This window comes from Varanus komodoensis, unplaced genomic scaffold (genome assembly GCF_004798865.1).
Source record: "Varanus komodoensis strain SLA01 unplaced genomic scaffold, ASM479886v1 scaffold4, whole genome shotgun sequence".
NCBI classification, from domain to species: Eukaryota; Metazoa; Chordata; class Lepidosauria; order Squamata; family Varanidae; genus Varanus; species Varanus komodoensis.
In genome coordinates this window covers 48,603,273-48,619,205 of record NW_025335941.1, presented here as the reverse complement: position 1 = coordinate 48,619,205, position 15,933 = coordinate 48,603,273, and the positions used below count along the sequence as shown (strand labels likewise).

At 44.5% G+C, this 15,933-nt stretch overlaps 1 protein-coding gene across 2 annotated transcripts; it reads left to right on the top strand.

Moving 5' to 3' along the window:
• Nucleotides 1-275: 275 nt before the first annotated feature.
• Nucleotides 276-15,210, top strand: IL17D (interleukin 17D). Of its 2 annotated transcripts, none has more exons than XM_044442479.1 (3): nucleotides 276-554; nucleotides 3,405-3,700; nucleotides 14,704-15,210. In XM_044442479.1, exons 1-3 carry the CDS (start codon nucleotides 336-338, stop codon nucleotides 15,023-15,025), a joined length of 837 nt encoding a protein of 278 aa, XP_044298414.1. In that variant the 5' UTR covers nucleotides 276-335; the 3' UTR covers nucleotides 15,026-15,210. The 2 variants fall into 2 exon arrangements, with proteins under 2 accessions (XP_044298414.1, XP_044298415.1); XM_044442480.1 differs by lacking the exon at nucleotides 276-554 and adding an exon at nucleotides 2,056-2,095.
• Nucleotides 15,211-15,933: the final 723 nt, after the last annotated feature.

The following is a 15,933-nucleotide window of genomic DNA, read 5'->3' as shown; positions in this document are numbered from 1 at the left end:
TGGCACCACGCGCTGGCTCTGTGATTTTTACAATGTAGCGTGCAGGCAAGGATGTAACCTGCATTGGTCCTGGATCTGAAAGATCTTGGATCTCCGTGTAGGAATCACCAGGATCCACATTTCACCCTCCCCCGCCCAGCAAGAAGAGACGCAACAACACGTGCAATTTCTTGACTTTAGGGTATATTCTGAAGTCTCTAATCTAGCGCGCTCCAGCCTTTCCCTTTCACCAGCACGGCCAGCCACTACCTGCTCCCCAGATCTCTCCACAGAACGAGCCTTCGCGTCTCTTCCCACCCCACCCCACGGGCTGAAATCACACCGCAGCGAAGGAGATGCTCCGAGCAGCAGCCCCCTCGGCCAGTGTCGAACATGATTCTGGCACCGGCAGGCAGGGGCGACGCTGTGAGAAGCGGGGCAGTCGTCCAACTTCTCCTCCCGCTCCCCTACGGCGAGAGGCCAGGGGGACAGCAAGTGCTCCACAACGAGCCCGGTGCTTCCCCTCCGCTGCTCGCTCTCCGTCCCGGCGCTTCCCCGCAATGCAGCCCGCCGAGGTAAGGCCGGGCGAGGGGATGGCGAGGCAGGGCTGGGCCAGGCGCGCCGCTTCTCCGACCCCACCGCGCGGCGAGCGCCTCTCCTGCTCGCCTCCTGCGGGCGGGCTCGGCGCTTTCCTTTCCGGCGCGGATCTCCCGGACACGTGCGCGTCTCCGCCACTTCCCGCGACAGTGGGAAACGCGGCGGCACGCCGGATCCGATCTTGGGTTGTATCCAGTGCTAGCTTAAGTTCATCTCAGTGGGCCTACTCTGAGTAGGACCTTTACTAGCTACAACTCCGTGGTGGATTTATTTTCAACCGTGGCGCGGATATTTGCCGTGGGTCCAACTTGGAAACGGGTTTTGAGCGCCCTGCGGGCTGGGGCGGCGAACTCGCGCTGGCGTTTGCATTGGGCGCAGACGGAAAGTGGACCGGGCTCCGCTGAGCAGCGATGCTCTCGCGTTAGCACGGAGACGCGCGCGGAAGGCCGCGCTCCTGCTGGGACGCGCAAGCCCGCGGGAGCGGGACCGGGGGCGCTGCCGTGGGTCGTGACGGTGCGGGGTCTGCGGTGCTGCAGCGCCGTGATTGCAAGCAGTGCGTCTTCGCTGCCTGAGTTTATTCCGGGAGGCCCTTCAGGGCTTTTTTATTGTTTTGTTTATTAAATTGGTATAAAAGCTGCCGGTTGCATCAGGGGATGCGCGGGACTCATCTCGCCCAGAAAGCTCCGTCTTCCTGGCTTGGGACCTGGATCATTTTGCGGGACATTTTGCATTGCAAACGGAAGGATTTTTCTGCCAAAATAATGGAAAGATGGAAACTAGAGCCTTTTTTTATCAGTGCCTAGTTGCCAGATTTATTGCCCGTTAGTTTATGTAGTCTTCTAGTTTAGTTTTTATTTAATTGTGCTATTCCACAGTGCTTCCTTGGGCTTTTCCACAAGAGGGGATACAGGCGCTATACCGGAGAGTTTTGTTTCCTATTTTGTATAGGTGGCACTGTGTTATAGCAGAACAGCGAAGCTACACAAGCGAAAACAGCATGTTCTTTCACTTTCAGAAATGATAGCCCATTTCCCATGTTCTAAAACAAAATAGTGTAAGGTGCTGTTCGAAAACAAAACTGGAGGGTCACGACTTCGTCCAAAAAAGCCTGGAAACAGTGAGTAGGGAAGAAGAGTACAATCAATACCTTGGTGCAGGAAAGATTCTAGTGGTGGAAAAGCAAGAAAGGACACACTTTGTATAGTGTATGGATCTTAATTCTGTGATAAAATCAAAAGCAGATTAACTGCCTTCGTGTTTTTCTTATTTACTAGAAGCGTTAGAAAGGGAAGGTGTTGTCATCTGGAAACCAGTAAAATTCCATGAATGTGTGGAAGTGACGACACCGTCATCTCCTCATTTGGAAGCACCTGGTCATGCCGGCATTTGCTGTGGGGTAGTTCTCATTGATTGCAATTGATACGCTTGCCCTTTTTAGCGCCTCTGCAGTGATTACCTCCAATCAATCACTTGGTAGATGGGCAACTGACTCCATTCCGCCTCTCCGCTTCAGCTGGAGGTCAGTGTTAGTAATGCCAGTGGCCAGCATGGCTGGAGATGAAAGGAGTGCAGCAGATCTGGAAGGTGCTAGGTTGGGAAAGGCTGTTTTATGGCGTATTATGCAGAGCTCTACTTTCTAAGTAAATGTACATTTTTATCTACTGTTTTTAAACCTTGTGCTTTGTGGGTTTTTTGGGCTGTATTTTAAATTGCATTGCTTTAAATCAGTGCTTTTTTTGTAAAAAAAAAAAAAAAAAAGTGCCGGAACTTACGTCCCCGCCGGCAGTAAGCACACACACCAATCCCAAGCCGAGAGCAGGGAGCAGCGCTCCAAGCAGCTATCTGTCACTATCAGATAGCAGATAACAGACACAATAGCAGCCTGCAGGCACTATGTTAATGATGTTTGCTGCTGATCTGCTACTCCGTTCAAAATCACTTCGTAAAATCCATTAAAAAAAGGTGCGGGAACGCAGTTCGGTGCATTCTATGACAAAAAGCCCTGCTTTAAATAGACCTGCAGTCATTTTTTTTAAAATGAGGGGCAATATGTAAATATTTTAAATATATAAAGAATGCACAGCTCCAGTGGATACCTATTGAAGGAGCTTTGGATTTAGGAACTAAGGCTGTGCAAGTGACACAACTCCCATTGTGAAAGCATCTTTTTTTGGACAGCAAAATAATTACTTATTTGCATATTTTTATGCCACCCAATTAACAATGGCCTCAGTAGTCAACAATAAAGTTTCAAAAGCACTTTTAAAAAATCAACACGATCCCTAAAAATCAAACAAAATGTAACTGGCCAGAGATCAGAAACAACAAAGTGTTATACTAACAATGGAGAGCTGATAATCTTGAAGATGTTTGAAGAAATTAAAAAGAAAGTCTCCACTTGGTGCTAAATAAAAGCCATAATACAGACAAATCTTTCTGGCTTAGGTGTTCCACCCTTGGGACACCGCCACAAAAAGGCCCACTTTCTTTAACCTCAGACTTTACATAGCTCAGCACTAGCAAGATGTCTCAGCAAGGCTGCACTTTTATGTCCAGCTGCCTGGGAGTAAGGCCTGCCGAACATATGATACATACATTTGCATAAACATGGAGAAAATGGTGCTGGAATGCCACCATAATGCTGCACCCCTTACCTTTGAATAGGCACACGGAGGATTGTGCAGTAAATTCCTTTCACTGCAATCCTATACATGCCTACTCAAAAGGAAGTTCCATTACATTTGAGGAGGCTTACTCCCATGTAAGGTATCATTGAATTGTATGGAAATAGACACTGCACGTACCGCGTTCTCTCCCGTTTGTTATAGGTATGGATGCTAGCTTGGCTTTTTTTGTCTGGGCTGCCTTTTCCTGGATTAGAGACTGTCAAGGTAAGCAAGCGTCCAGTGCGGACTCGAACCTGTGCCGATCGACCTGAGGAGCTTCTGGAGCAGCTGTACGGAAGACTCACCGCCGGCATGCTCAGTGCCTTCCATCATACCCTGCAGCTGGAGCCTCTGGAAAAAGATCACAATATAAGTTGCCCAGCAGGAAGCAGGCCGCCTGTGGACAAGAAGTACCGGCTCCCTATCAACCTCAACAGCATCTCTCCTTGGTCTTATAGGTAACCTGAACTTTAAAACGTTAAAACAAGGTGTTGTGAGTGTTCTCTCCTCCCAAGGTCGGTCCGTAGCTTGGAGTAAGGATGAGAAAGTCACATAGACAACTTGTGTCAAACCAGTCCAGCAATACAAAGGTGGTACAGAAAGGATGGGCAGTTTGTGGCTCTCCAGATATTTTGATGTATGGGCTGATGGGAGTTGTAGGCCAAAACTTATAGAAGCTGACAAGTTGCCCACCATTGAACTATCAACACTTAAGCTAAAAAGGGGGGAAGGTCCATGCACATTGTCTGCATGGTACTGCCCTTTTTCATTAGGACAGTACTAGGAGAGCTGAATTAGCACTGACTCACTTTCTCTAACTTGATAGCTAACCTAACATGTACCAGAGATAGAGCCTTTTCTGCAGTGCCCCCGCCCCCCACCTCTGCAATGCATTGCCATTGGGGTTGGCCAGCCCCAACATTAAGGCTTTCAGGCCCTGGAAACTTTCTTGTTTATGGCAGCTTTCCTCTAAATTATGCTTTATTGCACTGTGTTGTAGCTGCAGTTGTGTTGTAGGTATTATCTTAGAGTGGTATTCATTGTTTTTAGACTATTTGCTGGTTTTATTAATACATCAGTTGTATTACTTTTATTGTCATATACCATCTTTGTAGGGGTCCCTAGTCTGAAAGGCAGCTTAGGTAAGATTTAAATAAATCAGTAGTCCTAAGGTTAAAAAGCAGACTGTGTTCTAAGTACACAGAGGAAAGTAATGGGGAATCTGCCTCTCTTCTCAACACTTATTTCAAGTAAATCATATCTTTAGGTCAACTTTAAAATCTTGGAAGTTTTTTTAAAATAATATAAGTATGTGTATTGCAAGAGGTAAAACAGAGTTCAAACTTTCTACATTCAAACTGGCATCATTCTTAATTTTGAAAAGATGTGTTCTTGTTACAATATTGTGAATGAATAGCAGCATTTATATTATGGCACATACCTTGCACAGGAAATGCAAATATTGTCTTTTTAATGGCCGCTCATACACATTGGTTTTGTGGCTTGTCCACTGCCTGATTTAGCTTTTAAAAGAGCACCTCCTGAGATAAAAAGATATGTTTTCTCAGGTTTAAAACTTAGTCCATACATTTAGAAATAGTCTTTACTGGAAAGGTGCTAAGCTTGTATTATGTAGAGGTTCTTCAAATGCTGAAAGACCCAAAGCATACTTAGTCTGCAGACAACAAAACATTGGTGTCCAGTTGTTAAAATCTAGAAGATATGCTGCAAACAAGATTAAACTGTTTTGAGCTGCCTTTTAGAAGACCGCTCTTTTTTCATTTGGCCAAAGGAATGCATGAGCTCACAGCAGAGCTTGGTTGCTTCCACTTCATCGCATAGCTGGGAAAGCCTCGCCTAACAATGTGGCACCTGAGATGCCAGCTGGTCCTGGTCTCTTCTCCCTGCCCATTTGACAGAGATTTTGTTCTGTTCCACTGCATGCGCTCTCACTAGTCCCACTGCATGTGCCCAGATGCCTGCTTGCTTTTGTTTCCCTTTTGAGTGGGCCCCTTTGTGTTAACTCTGTCTCCTGGTTGACTACTTTGCCAGCTCCTTTTATGATATCATCTCCAGATGTCATTAACCTGACCTGTTTAGATTCCAGATTATTAATGATGATGATGGTAAATCAATCCAGACCTAAATGCTTCCCCCTGGACACTTAACCTCAGTTTGATACACTGTCATTTATCACCGCTCTATGTTTACAGTCTTCCTGTCCATGTGGCTGGATTCCTAACCTGAGCAACTGGACTATTTCACAAAAGCTATCCAGGTCATCTGTTAAAATCCATATAGAGGTTAGTTGTGACAGGCCAGCTCTGACATAAGCCTTTGGACTCATAACATAGGAGCTGCATGCCTTAGTGCTGGGCATGTGTAGCTATGGATATGCCTCATTACAACTTTTGGCCCTCAGAACTACAACAGTCGGTTTGCTTTGGCTCCAGCTCTGCATCCATAGATGGCACATGATACGGGCCTGCTCTGCTTATGTTCCATCAAGGAACATACATGGAGGATGTTAACTTGAAATAGCATCCTGATGTAAATGGTATCCTCAGGGAAAAAACTAGAAGTCACATAGTGCCATTCTTCTGTTGGAATGATCACCAGAAGCATTGCAAGATGCATCTTCTGCATTATTACTAATTGTCCATTACATTCATACACATGCTTTCTTTCTCTTGCATGGCCATGATTGGCCCAAAGACACCCAGTGACCTCCATGGCTGGGTGGGGAATAGACCCTGGATCTCCTGAGTCCTAGTCCAAGAGTTTGACCATCGCATATGTTCAACATTTAATTTTGTTTATTACAATTTCCATCCTGCCTTCCCACCAAAGGAGTCCACAGAAATCTGTACATATACATTGGGATGTGCAAAATAATCACACTATTAAAAAGGCAAATCGTACATGGGAAATGTCTCTGCCATCGTAACCATCCATTGCCTATGATAGCAATTCTCCTTCCACATGTTGTAGAGGTGTCCTTATGAGCTAGCTTTCCATAATGAGCCCGCACACCAACAGTGGTCCCACTGGTTCCTATGGAACTTAATTAAACATGCTCATGGTTGCATGCTCTAGGATGGGGCCATACTAGAAGAGGCTGGTAACTCCTATGGCAGCAGGACATCTTACTCACTGCTGCTTTTACTCGGAGCTTTCTAGGAGCTAGCCATGGTGGTCAACCTTCTTGGGAAGGTGGAGTTCAGCACCATGGATGAAAGCTGCGCAGGATGAGGAGAACCACCAGCATCCCCTGATTCAGATCTAGGGCACAATCCTAGGGGGGACTGCTGGGAGTTGTAGGACTGTCTTTGTCTAAACATGCACTGGATTGCATCCTTTGTTCATGCTTGGAATAGGTCCATTAAAATCAATGGGACAAATTAGTTAAGTAGTTGCACTGGGTCTACTGTACTCTAGTACATTGAAAACTAGATACAATGCTTTAATTTTTTTCTTTATCTTTCCTATCAAACCTTAATTTGAGGAATGTCAAAGTGCAAGAGGAGCCTGGATGTAGGTAACAGTTTACTTAAACTAATCTGGGTGGCTCAAGTAACTGAGCAAACTACAAAGCAAACGCCAAAAGAAACCCAAAGTTTAGTGTGTTAACATGGGGGAAGAGTCCTTCTTTAGCCCAAGGCAGTGAAATGAATTGTTTTTAGGAGGTGCAATGTGCTTTTGAAGATCCAATGCAGTGTGGTCTTTAGGCATTAGAGAGTTTTATAAGTGTTACGGGATTTAGGAGATTTGGCTTAAGACTTCTCTTCTTACTTAGAGTCTCTCAAGAGAGAGACACGAGCATTTTGCAGCAGTTGACTCTCCGGCTCTTAACACAGTTATTTTTGCAGCCCCTTTTTGACAGTGTCCAAATTGCAGCAGCTGCTTTTGCCTCCTTTTTCTAGAATAAGTATTTTTAATGACTAGTTCCAGACATCCTGAACCGAGTCCAAGTTGTGGGAAGTTTGTGCAGACTGCAGTCATCTTGAATCATGATTAATTTTCTTCTGACACTGAGCAACAAAATATTTATGGATTGAATCAGGTATAATTTTGTTAACAGCAATAGCAACGGGAACCATACGGCCTCTGGGGACTCCGTCCTGTTTGCATTTAGCAGCTCTGCTTGTGTATTTCAGGAATCTGAAAGGGAGCTCAGTTTCATGACTTCTTAGGCAATTTTGAACATACTGTCACTCCAATCCAAAGGTGCCTGTCCTACCTAGAGGGCTACTTTGTATCACTTAAGTATATTTTGGGGAAAACAACAGGTTTTTCCATTTGTGTTTCAAATTATTTTTAAATTACACAAATACAATAAATATATCCTTCATAACAAATCACGGGCTAAAAAGAAGCAAAACATTAACCATACAATTTATTTCAGTGGGACTTAAATACCTCAGAATATTGGGCATGATCCAAACAAAGCATTTTAAAACCCTACTGATTTCATTGGCGGAGGGAATTTAAAGCACACTTTGAATGGGAATCTTGCTGAATCAAGGGGGTCTTTCTTTGGGTCACATCCTGTTGTCCCTGTCCAGAAATTTGCTCAGGGTCCAGATACTTTCTACCTAAAACTGTTTTTAAACATATTTACTTAAGGTAAGTCCTGCTGTAAGGGTAGTCACAATTACCTTTAATCACATTAATTTCAGTAGAACTAAGGACTAAATTCTATGTTACATAGAGGTGTATAGTTTAACTTGGTGATCTGGTGTAAGAATATGCAAGAACTTCATTTATGTTCATGGATCATAAACCCCCACCTTGAATGTGGAACTACCGGAGGAAATGTTGCCCCTAAATTCTCAAGTGTGGATTTGCAGGCAAGAATTATATTGAGAAGAATGTCCAGTTTTAGAAAATACACACATGTAACACATTTTCCCCTGTTTTTGTACAATTTTTCCATTTGTGCAAAGCAAACAGAGATTGCAAATGAAAACAGGAAACAGAGAGAGACAGACTGATACCAAATGGATATTTGGAAAATCTGGATAAATGTGTGCTTCACTTGTTTGTCCATTCCTTTGCTTCCCCACCCGCCAGACACTTTTATAAACAGAAAAGCAACAGTGGGTAGAGGCTGAAATCTTGAAGAGATGCAGCAGATGCATCAGAGTTGCTTCCCTGTAATTCTTTCCCTGTTTCCCCCTTCCTTCAAGCTGCTTTCCATGGGAAAAATGGATGGCGGCAGGCTTAGGACATACGTTCTCTCCTAGCCTGCCTATTCTTCCACTTAAGAGGCAAGGCTCCCCTGTGGACCTCCAGATGTTGATAGATCACAGCTACCCCCATCCTTGAACATCAAGTATATCTGCTGGGGCTGGAGAGAGCTGGAGTCCAACAGCATCTTAAGGGACACAGGTTCTCTAGAATCTGGAAAAAGAATTACATAATTGTGAACATCATGCAGCTTGGCTTTTAGTTCCAACTAACCTTGGCTGGAATTTGGCCAAAAATACTAATTTCCAGGTGTGCATGTTTAGAACCGAAGTTTCAAATTTATATGAATCAGGCCTATCAAAGCCAGCAGGCTGTCAGGACTGGAAATTCTAAAAACCACTACCTCAGAAGAAGTATTTGAGAGCAAAAATCTCATCATATTGAAGTTCTTGTCTTCCAGCTGCAAATTACAATAAACATCCCTTACAGACCCAAAACTTGGCATCCCCCTTGCTTATTGTCCATGTTTTGTCTAGTGATTAATTTATGTATTGAAACAGAGCCTGGTTTTGGAAAGATAATACTGGATTTGCTGAGGCTGCAAAATGAAGCTGTCTGTACACACCTTGGGATGTGTCAGAGATATGAGCCCAAAGGACAATCTTGCATTATAGAAGCAGCAGACACCTGTGATGAGTAGTGCCTTATCGGTTGCAGAAGTACCCCCACTCACCGGCTGATCCTTCGGGACAAATGAACACTGGTGCCTTCCAACCTTGGACAGTCCTCTCACTATTCTCTGCGTGACTCAGGAGGAGGACTGCTGCAGGCTGAGGAAAGGAACTGATGTCGTTATCATCAAGCGCTACAGATCAAAACTAGGGTGGCCACTTATGCATTGCCAGAAAGAAAGAAAAGATGACAGGGAGTTTGCATTAAAATACGCATGTTCTAATTTACATGTGTAGACACACATTTAGAAATAGCTCTTTTAATTTAAAAAGTGATGCTGTTTCATAGTTGACAAGACTGTAGCCAAGTGACCAATAAGAGAGAAGATATTCTCCAGTTCCTAGAAAAAACTTTTGATTGGGTCTCCTAAAAACTTTATCTAGAGAGGGAAAGTATCTTCCCTCCTTGTCACATAGTGCCCTCCTCCTGCCATTCCCAGGTGACCTGTGTGCCCGCCTGGCCAGTTGCTAACAGCTGAATGGCAGCTGCCTTCTCTCCTTACATTTCTTTGTCTTTACACTGGACCTGAACAGGACAGCCCTTAAATGGAGAACACCTTCGGACAGAGGAGGGTCCTCTCTAAAAGAAGACGCACAGCCACTGTCAGAAGGGGCGGCTTTGCAGGGCCATGTCATTCATTTCTTTCAGCAGTGACTGACTGAATGCAAACGTGCCAAAAGTGCCCGTCTGTTTTCTCTTGCAGCTGTTTTAATCAGTAACAAGACTTCAGTGAGGCCTTTCAGTCTCTTAAATGGGGAGAAATTGCTCAAATGCTGGAAAAACAACAAATGATAAATTATCATGAGGAAAGGGGCATGCCCATCGAGGGAGCCCTGAAGGGTAAGACTGGGGTTCCGGGGAGGCTGGATTTAACCCCCAGGCCTAGGGCTCCATACCCCCGTTTCTCCCTCTTCTGGTATTGTTTGTCAATATTATATTGCGTCCATGAATCAGGGTTATCACTTTAACTGTTGCATAGCATTCATGAAAGAATCAATCCGATCAGCAACTGAACAGTGACACATAGTTAAACTAGCAGTTCCCTGAGTGAGCAGACAGCTCACACAGTCCCATGTTATTGATGTTTAAAGGGGGCAATTTCTGCACCTAGAGGATGGGAGACTTGAGTGTCCAAAAGTGAGCTCTCTCAGTAACGTTCTTTCTGCTAATGGACATGAGCTGCAGAAAAGCGGATCCAGTTTTGTGTTCCATATGAGGCCAGAGGTCACTTCCAGAGCAGCCGTCCATGCAGGACTGGAACTCCATGCCAAGCCTGACCTGCAATGCACAGACCGGGAGGGCTTGGTGTGGACTTCCACCTAATTTCTTCCATTCTGTATTTATCTGTGAGTTTCCAAGCAGCAGCAGCTTCTGGAAAAGGAAATGTTGTCAGAATCCTTCACTTACTTAAAAGAACTTTTCCCACCTGGACATTTACAAAAAGACACCGATCGCCTGTGAGCTGGCAAACACTCCTTCGAAGCCCCTAGGCCAGAATGACACATACCTGGACATCTTTTTCCAGCAATTGGTGAATTGAGACAGAACAAGGTGGGGGACAGGGAAAGGAGAAATCTTTAACATGTTTCTTTCCAGGTATTCATCTGCTCAAAATTATCCTCTCCTGGGCCTGCGTTTCTCCTTCAGAGATTAAAAAAAATCAAATCTCAGCTGGAGAGAAAAAGCAGCTGGAACAAAGATCAGAAGCTGTTTCCTCCAGCTCTTGTCACCCACAGTCCTCTGCTCAATCTGCCGTTCCTGTTGCTTGACTTGATAAGAGAGGCTCCTAAGGAAAGGGGCACAGAACTGGTTCCATTCTGAGTCGTGGGCAGGGAGCATCTTCCCCAGACACTGCTACAACAAGTCAGGTTTAAGTTTGTGGCATTCCTATCATCACAGCTACTGAGTAATGCACAGCTCCCTCCTTTCTCTTGCCTTGCTTTCCTTTCTCTGAGCAGAATGCTTCTGGTAAGAGATTCTTCTTGGGTTGTTCTGCTTTGCCTTCTTAAGACTTTGCAGTGCTGCCTTTTGCTTTCCAGATTAACTTTTGCCTCCTAGCTAAGGCAGCCAGGCCCTTGTTTGAGGTGATCGCGTGGGGGCCTGTCTGTTCTGTTGATCTGCTTAAGTTGCCCGTGTCTCCTGGACAATAAGGGGTTCGGTGGCCCCCCAGCCAGGATGGCTATATGTTCCCTCCAGTTTTGGAGACCTGTCTGCCATTTTCCCTAGCTGCTGGGGAACATGGGCAAGAGGGTGCTGCTGCACTCCTGTCCTGGTTATGGACTTCCAACAGGCATAGGGTAGGCACTGTGTGAGCAGAATGCTGGACCAGGAGAAGGCATTTGGCCCGATCCAGCAGGGCTTTCCTTGTAATCTTACAGGGAGTGAGTAAAAGGATCGGTGAAGCTGCCTCTTTTCTTTCTTGCTTTCTCAGAGCAAGTAACGGTGCAGTAGCATTTGCCTTCAGATAAAGCCAGTGGTCCCTCGAGTTGCAATGGGGCCTACAGAATCTGCACTAAGATCCAGCTACAAAGGTGCCAAGACAGGCCTTCCATATTCCCTCTGGTCTCATTTAAGATCGTGGATTCTCTAGCAAGAGAAACTGACTTACATGGAAATCATTTATCTGATTTGCATCCACCTTTCTACTAAAAATGGCAGAGGAGGTAGCTTACCGAGACCGCTAACATTGGTTAACACGATACATTAAAATGCAATGACAGTTCGGGATTAAAAATGGTGCCCAACCCAACTGACCCAATACAGGCCAAAAGCTTTCTTGAATAAAGCAGCCGGCAGAGGGATATCGGAGGGGGTGGGTAGAGGCACCTGGGAGCAGGCACTGGAAAGGCCCTCTTGGGGTCCCCATCAACTGGCCCTCTGAAGGAGGCAGTCTTGAAAGCAGGCATCTCCAAATGATCTTAAAAACAAGACAGACTCTTCGGAAGGAGAAGGTGTGCTTTTTATATTGTAAAAGAGATACCACAATGAACCATGAATTGGGGTTTTCCATGTTGCCTTTTTCCTCATCTGTCTTCTAAAAGTGCCTGCTTTCAGAAGGCATTTTCCTTGGTAAGAGACCCCTAAGGCAGGAGTGAGGAACCTCAGGCTAATTAGGGAATTAGAATTTTGGCCCTTATAACAAATCATACAGATGTGTCTGTTTTCAATTAATGGAAATATGTTCACTTTGCAAACCAGAATGTCAGTGCAAGCTGGAATGCAGTTTTCAGGAAATGTCTGTAATTTTCTGTGCTTGTGTTCACATTTGAAAGTGTGCATTTGCACAAGTGTGTATCTCTGAAAATTCAAATTTCCTCCTAAAATCTGTGTATTTAGCCTGTGGAGGAATTGCATGCTTGGAGTGGGTGTTCCAAAATATGCACTTATCATGATAGAAAAAGGATGCTCAAATGGAGAAGCAAGAATAAGGAAAGTGGATTTCTTGGTGGGAATTGAAGATGCTCAGCTTAAATATGGTTGCCTTGCACTTTAGTTAAAAGATGCTTGCTTTTTTATTATTTTGGCTCTACCCAAGGGCATCTTCAGTATGGAAACTGGCCCTCAAGCTAAGGACCCATGCTTGAAGGCACATCATAACCTCTGAGACAGAGTCAACATGGAAAACTTGGAGAAGGGGAATTGTTTTATTGAAACTTGTGTGCTACTTTGCACAGGCTGCTAATTCCTAAGTGTAGAAGCTATTCATTCTTATCAGAGAGAAAGAACATGGGGTTTTACGGTGTGATATACTTGATGCTTTTAATACTTTGAGTTCTTTTAATTAAGATTTTTGTTTTTGTAAACAATATGACGCTAAAGTGAAAGAATGGAACATATATTCCCTTCTTTTTCTCTTCTGCCAGAAGTCATAAAATAATGTATTTAATTTAAAATAAAATAAAAATAAATGGTAGCCCACAGGAAACAGAGGAACACATTCAATAAAGCATGGTAGCTGATTTCAAGTTCCAGATCAGGTCCACCTGATCTGGCCAGGACCGAGAGTTGGGTCAGTGAGACGGAGTGCATCTTTTGCTTTAATGTGCTTAGAGCGCCATGGTGGCAGCATTCAGAATTAGCACAGGGTCCTTTATATGTTAGCTTAGCTCTGAACAGAGATGTGTCAGCAAACAAAATAAACTTACTGCCACAATTTAACATGCATTCCTATGTTACATAGTCCTGGAACTTTTTTCTGTCTCAACATGAATAGAATTGCAGGCTTAGAAATACAGACTGTAAAAAATATCCTTAATAATTTTGGATTATTGTTTCTTCTAGTAGAATCAGATGGCAGGGCCAAAACCTAAGGGAGTCTGTTCCATTCTTTCATTTTAGGTCTTTTCTTATTTTTCTTATTCTTTATTATGAAGAACAAAGGTGATCCCTGTGGGTTATTTGTTTTCATTTTATTTTAAACATTTAACGCTCGCCCTTCTAAAAACATATTCAGGGCCACTTTTATTATCTTGATCACTGGAAATGCAGTAAATATGGTCCCTCTGATCTGGGAGAAGTTCTATCCCACGTTGAAATTCGGAGACATTTTGGAAGGAGCACAGCGTTATATGGTCTACATTCTGTTGCTAGTCATGGTGGTACCTGATGCTCCAGACGAGGAAGAGAGAGCCGGTTGAGAACACACAGGAAGACAAACTTTGCAACCCACAACTGGGGGATAGCTAGAGCAGGTTTATTATTATTGTTAATAACATTGCATTTCTATCCAGACATTTTTCCCCTTGTGAGGAACCCAAGACAACGTACATAGACCCATTTTAGCCTGTCAGCAACAACCTTGTGAGGTAGGCTAGGCTTAGCCAATTCTTTTCTTTTTTTGCATGGAGTGACTGGAAAAATCATCTCGGGTTGCTGGTAAAGCCCATGGTCAGGATCAGGGGGGAAAAGTGACTACCACAATCAAGTGCAAAGTTTGTGTGGAGGAGCAGAGCCGGGGAATGAGTGGCCACAGCTCAAAGGTGCAGCCCTGCCTTTGCATGAGGAAAGTTCCAGGCTCAGTCTGCAGACTCTGCAGGTAGGGCTAGGAAAGAACCCTGCGAGGTGCTGCTTACCTGTCAGTGTTGGCCATAATGGGCTAGATGGGCTTGTGTGTGACACAGCAGAAGGCTGTTTCCTCTGCATCTCCACTTCATGCAATCTGCAGCTAAGAATCCCAGGAAGAGGACTGTGCACTTGCCAGACGCCTGGGGACAGTGTTGTGAGAAGTGAACCAAATGCATCCTTAACGAGGAAACTGAACTTGCACCTATTTCAGCGGTTGATCAGCTTAGGGAGCTGTCCAGTGTTTTTCTTTCCTTTCTTTCCAGCTTTCAAATAAGCAGCTTGACTGTGAGAACTGCAGCTGTTTTTTTTCCTGGCATAGTAACAAAACATTATATAATGCAAAGCAACTGTCAACATTTTGCTATAATCTTTTCCAGCTGGGTTAAAGGAACTTGGGAGAAGGAGGTGCTGGTGGTGGGAAGCGCTGGGGATGGAATGCACATACTGAGTCTAGATTTTTTTCCCTTTGGCACAGAATCTCCTATGATCCTACAAGGTATCCAAAATATATTCCTGAAGCATATTGCCTGTGCAAAGGTTGCCTTACTGGTGTTTACGGTGAGGAAAATCTCCATTTTCGGAGTACTCCAGTCTTTATGCCGACTGTCATCTTGCGTCGAACCACGTCCTGCACCGGTGGCCGCTATGTTTACACTGAAGATTATGTCACGATCCCTGTTGGCTGCACCTGTATTCCAGAACATGAGAAGGAGGCAGAGGGAATCAATTCCAGCATAGACAAGCAAGCGGTTAAATTGCTGGCAAACCATAATAATGACAAGCCAGCCTCAGAATGAAGAACTCAGTACTGGTGACAAGGGTTGCTTTGCATGGCTGTTTAGTTCCACAACTCCCTGGCTTACACATCAGCCTCAAGCAATAGCCTGTGTGTGTCTACAAGAGTCATTACGGAAAACCCACCATACCCAGGACCATTATGCTATTTCAGACACGAGTCCTTTCAGTGCACATGGATCACAGACTCGGCTGCAGTGAGTCAAATTATTTAGAAATCAAGTGAGGCCTGTGCATTTGTGAACTGGCTCATAGAAGAAGAAAAAGCATACTTTGGAAATATTAGTTGAAGAGAGAAGTTGAATGGAGTTCTAGGGCACCTGAAACCATCGTGAAATGAGAAAAATCTTGGCTATGGCTTGTCCAAATTAAGCAATCTTGCCTGGACAGTAGCCCTACAGATTTAGAGCTGACCTAGGAAACATGAGGCTTGTGCCAGAGGACAGATTTAGGGATCCACACTTTTAGGCTTGGCTCAGAAGCAAAGCCATTATCTGTGGTCATCACTAAACATTCCCTCCCACCCCCCGCTGATTCTTACAATGTGGAAAACATGGGGGCGTTCTCTCATGTCATGCTGCGCTTACTCCAAAGTTCAGGGTGCCAAAGGCGACTTCCCCTTCCAGAGGCTTACTTGAAAGGCTGGGGCTTTAAGAGGGACTGGAAAAATCACACACATCCCCAGTGTAGCAGTTGTGGGAAGGACAGTGGGCAGTGTGGGGGGGGGGGGCACGTGTGGCCCTCTAGATGTTCTTTGAATCATTGGCTCTGCTTTCTGGAGCTGATGAAAGCTGCAATTCAGCAACATCTGGAAGGTCACAAAGTGCCGCCATTGCTTTAAAATATGACTTCCAGATCATATTCTTTTAATCTTAGGAATCTAATACATTTTCCCCCACAGCTTGATATT

Bases quoted from the DNA above. Each gene is read 5' to 3' on its own strand.
- IL17D (XM_044442479.1), top strand. From the start codon at position 336: ATGCTCCGAGCAGCAGCCCCCTCGGCCAGTGTCGAACATGATTCTGGC. The intron at 555-3,404 runs GTAAGGCCGGGC...CGTTTGTTATAG, and splicing joins CCGCAATGCAGCCCGCCGAG to GTATGGATGCTAGCTTGGCT. The intron at 3,701-14,703 runs GTAACCTGAACT...CCTTTGGCACAG, and splicing joins ATCTCTCCTTGGTCTTATAG to AATCTCCTATGATCCTACAA.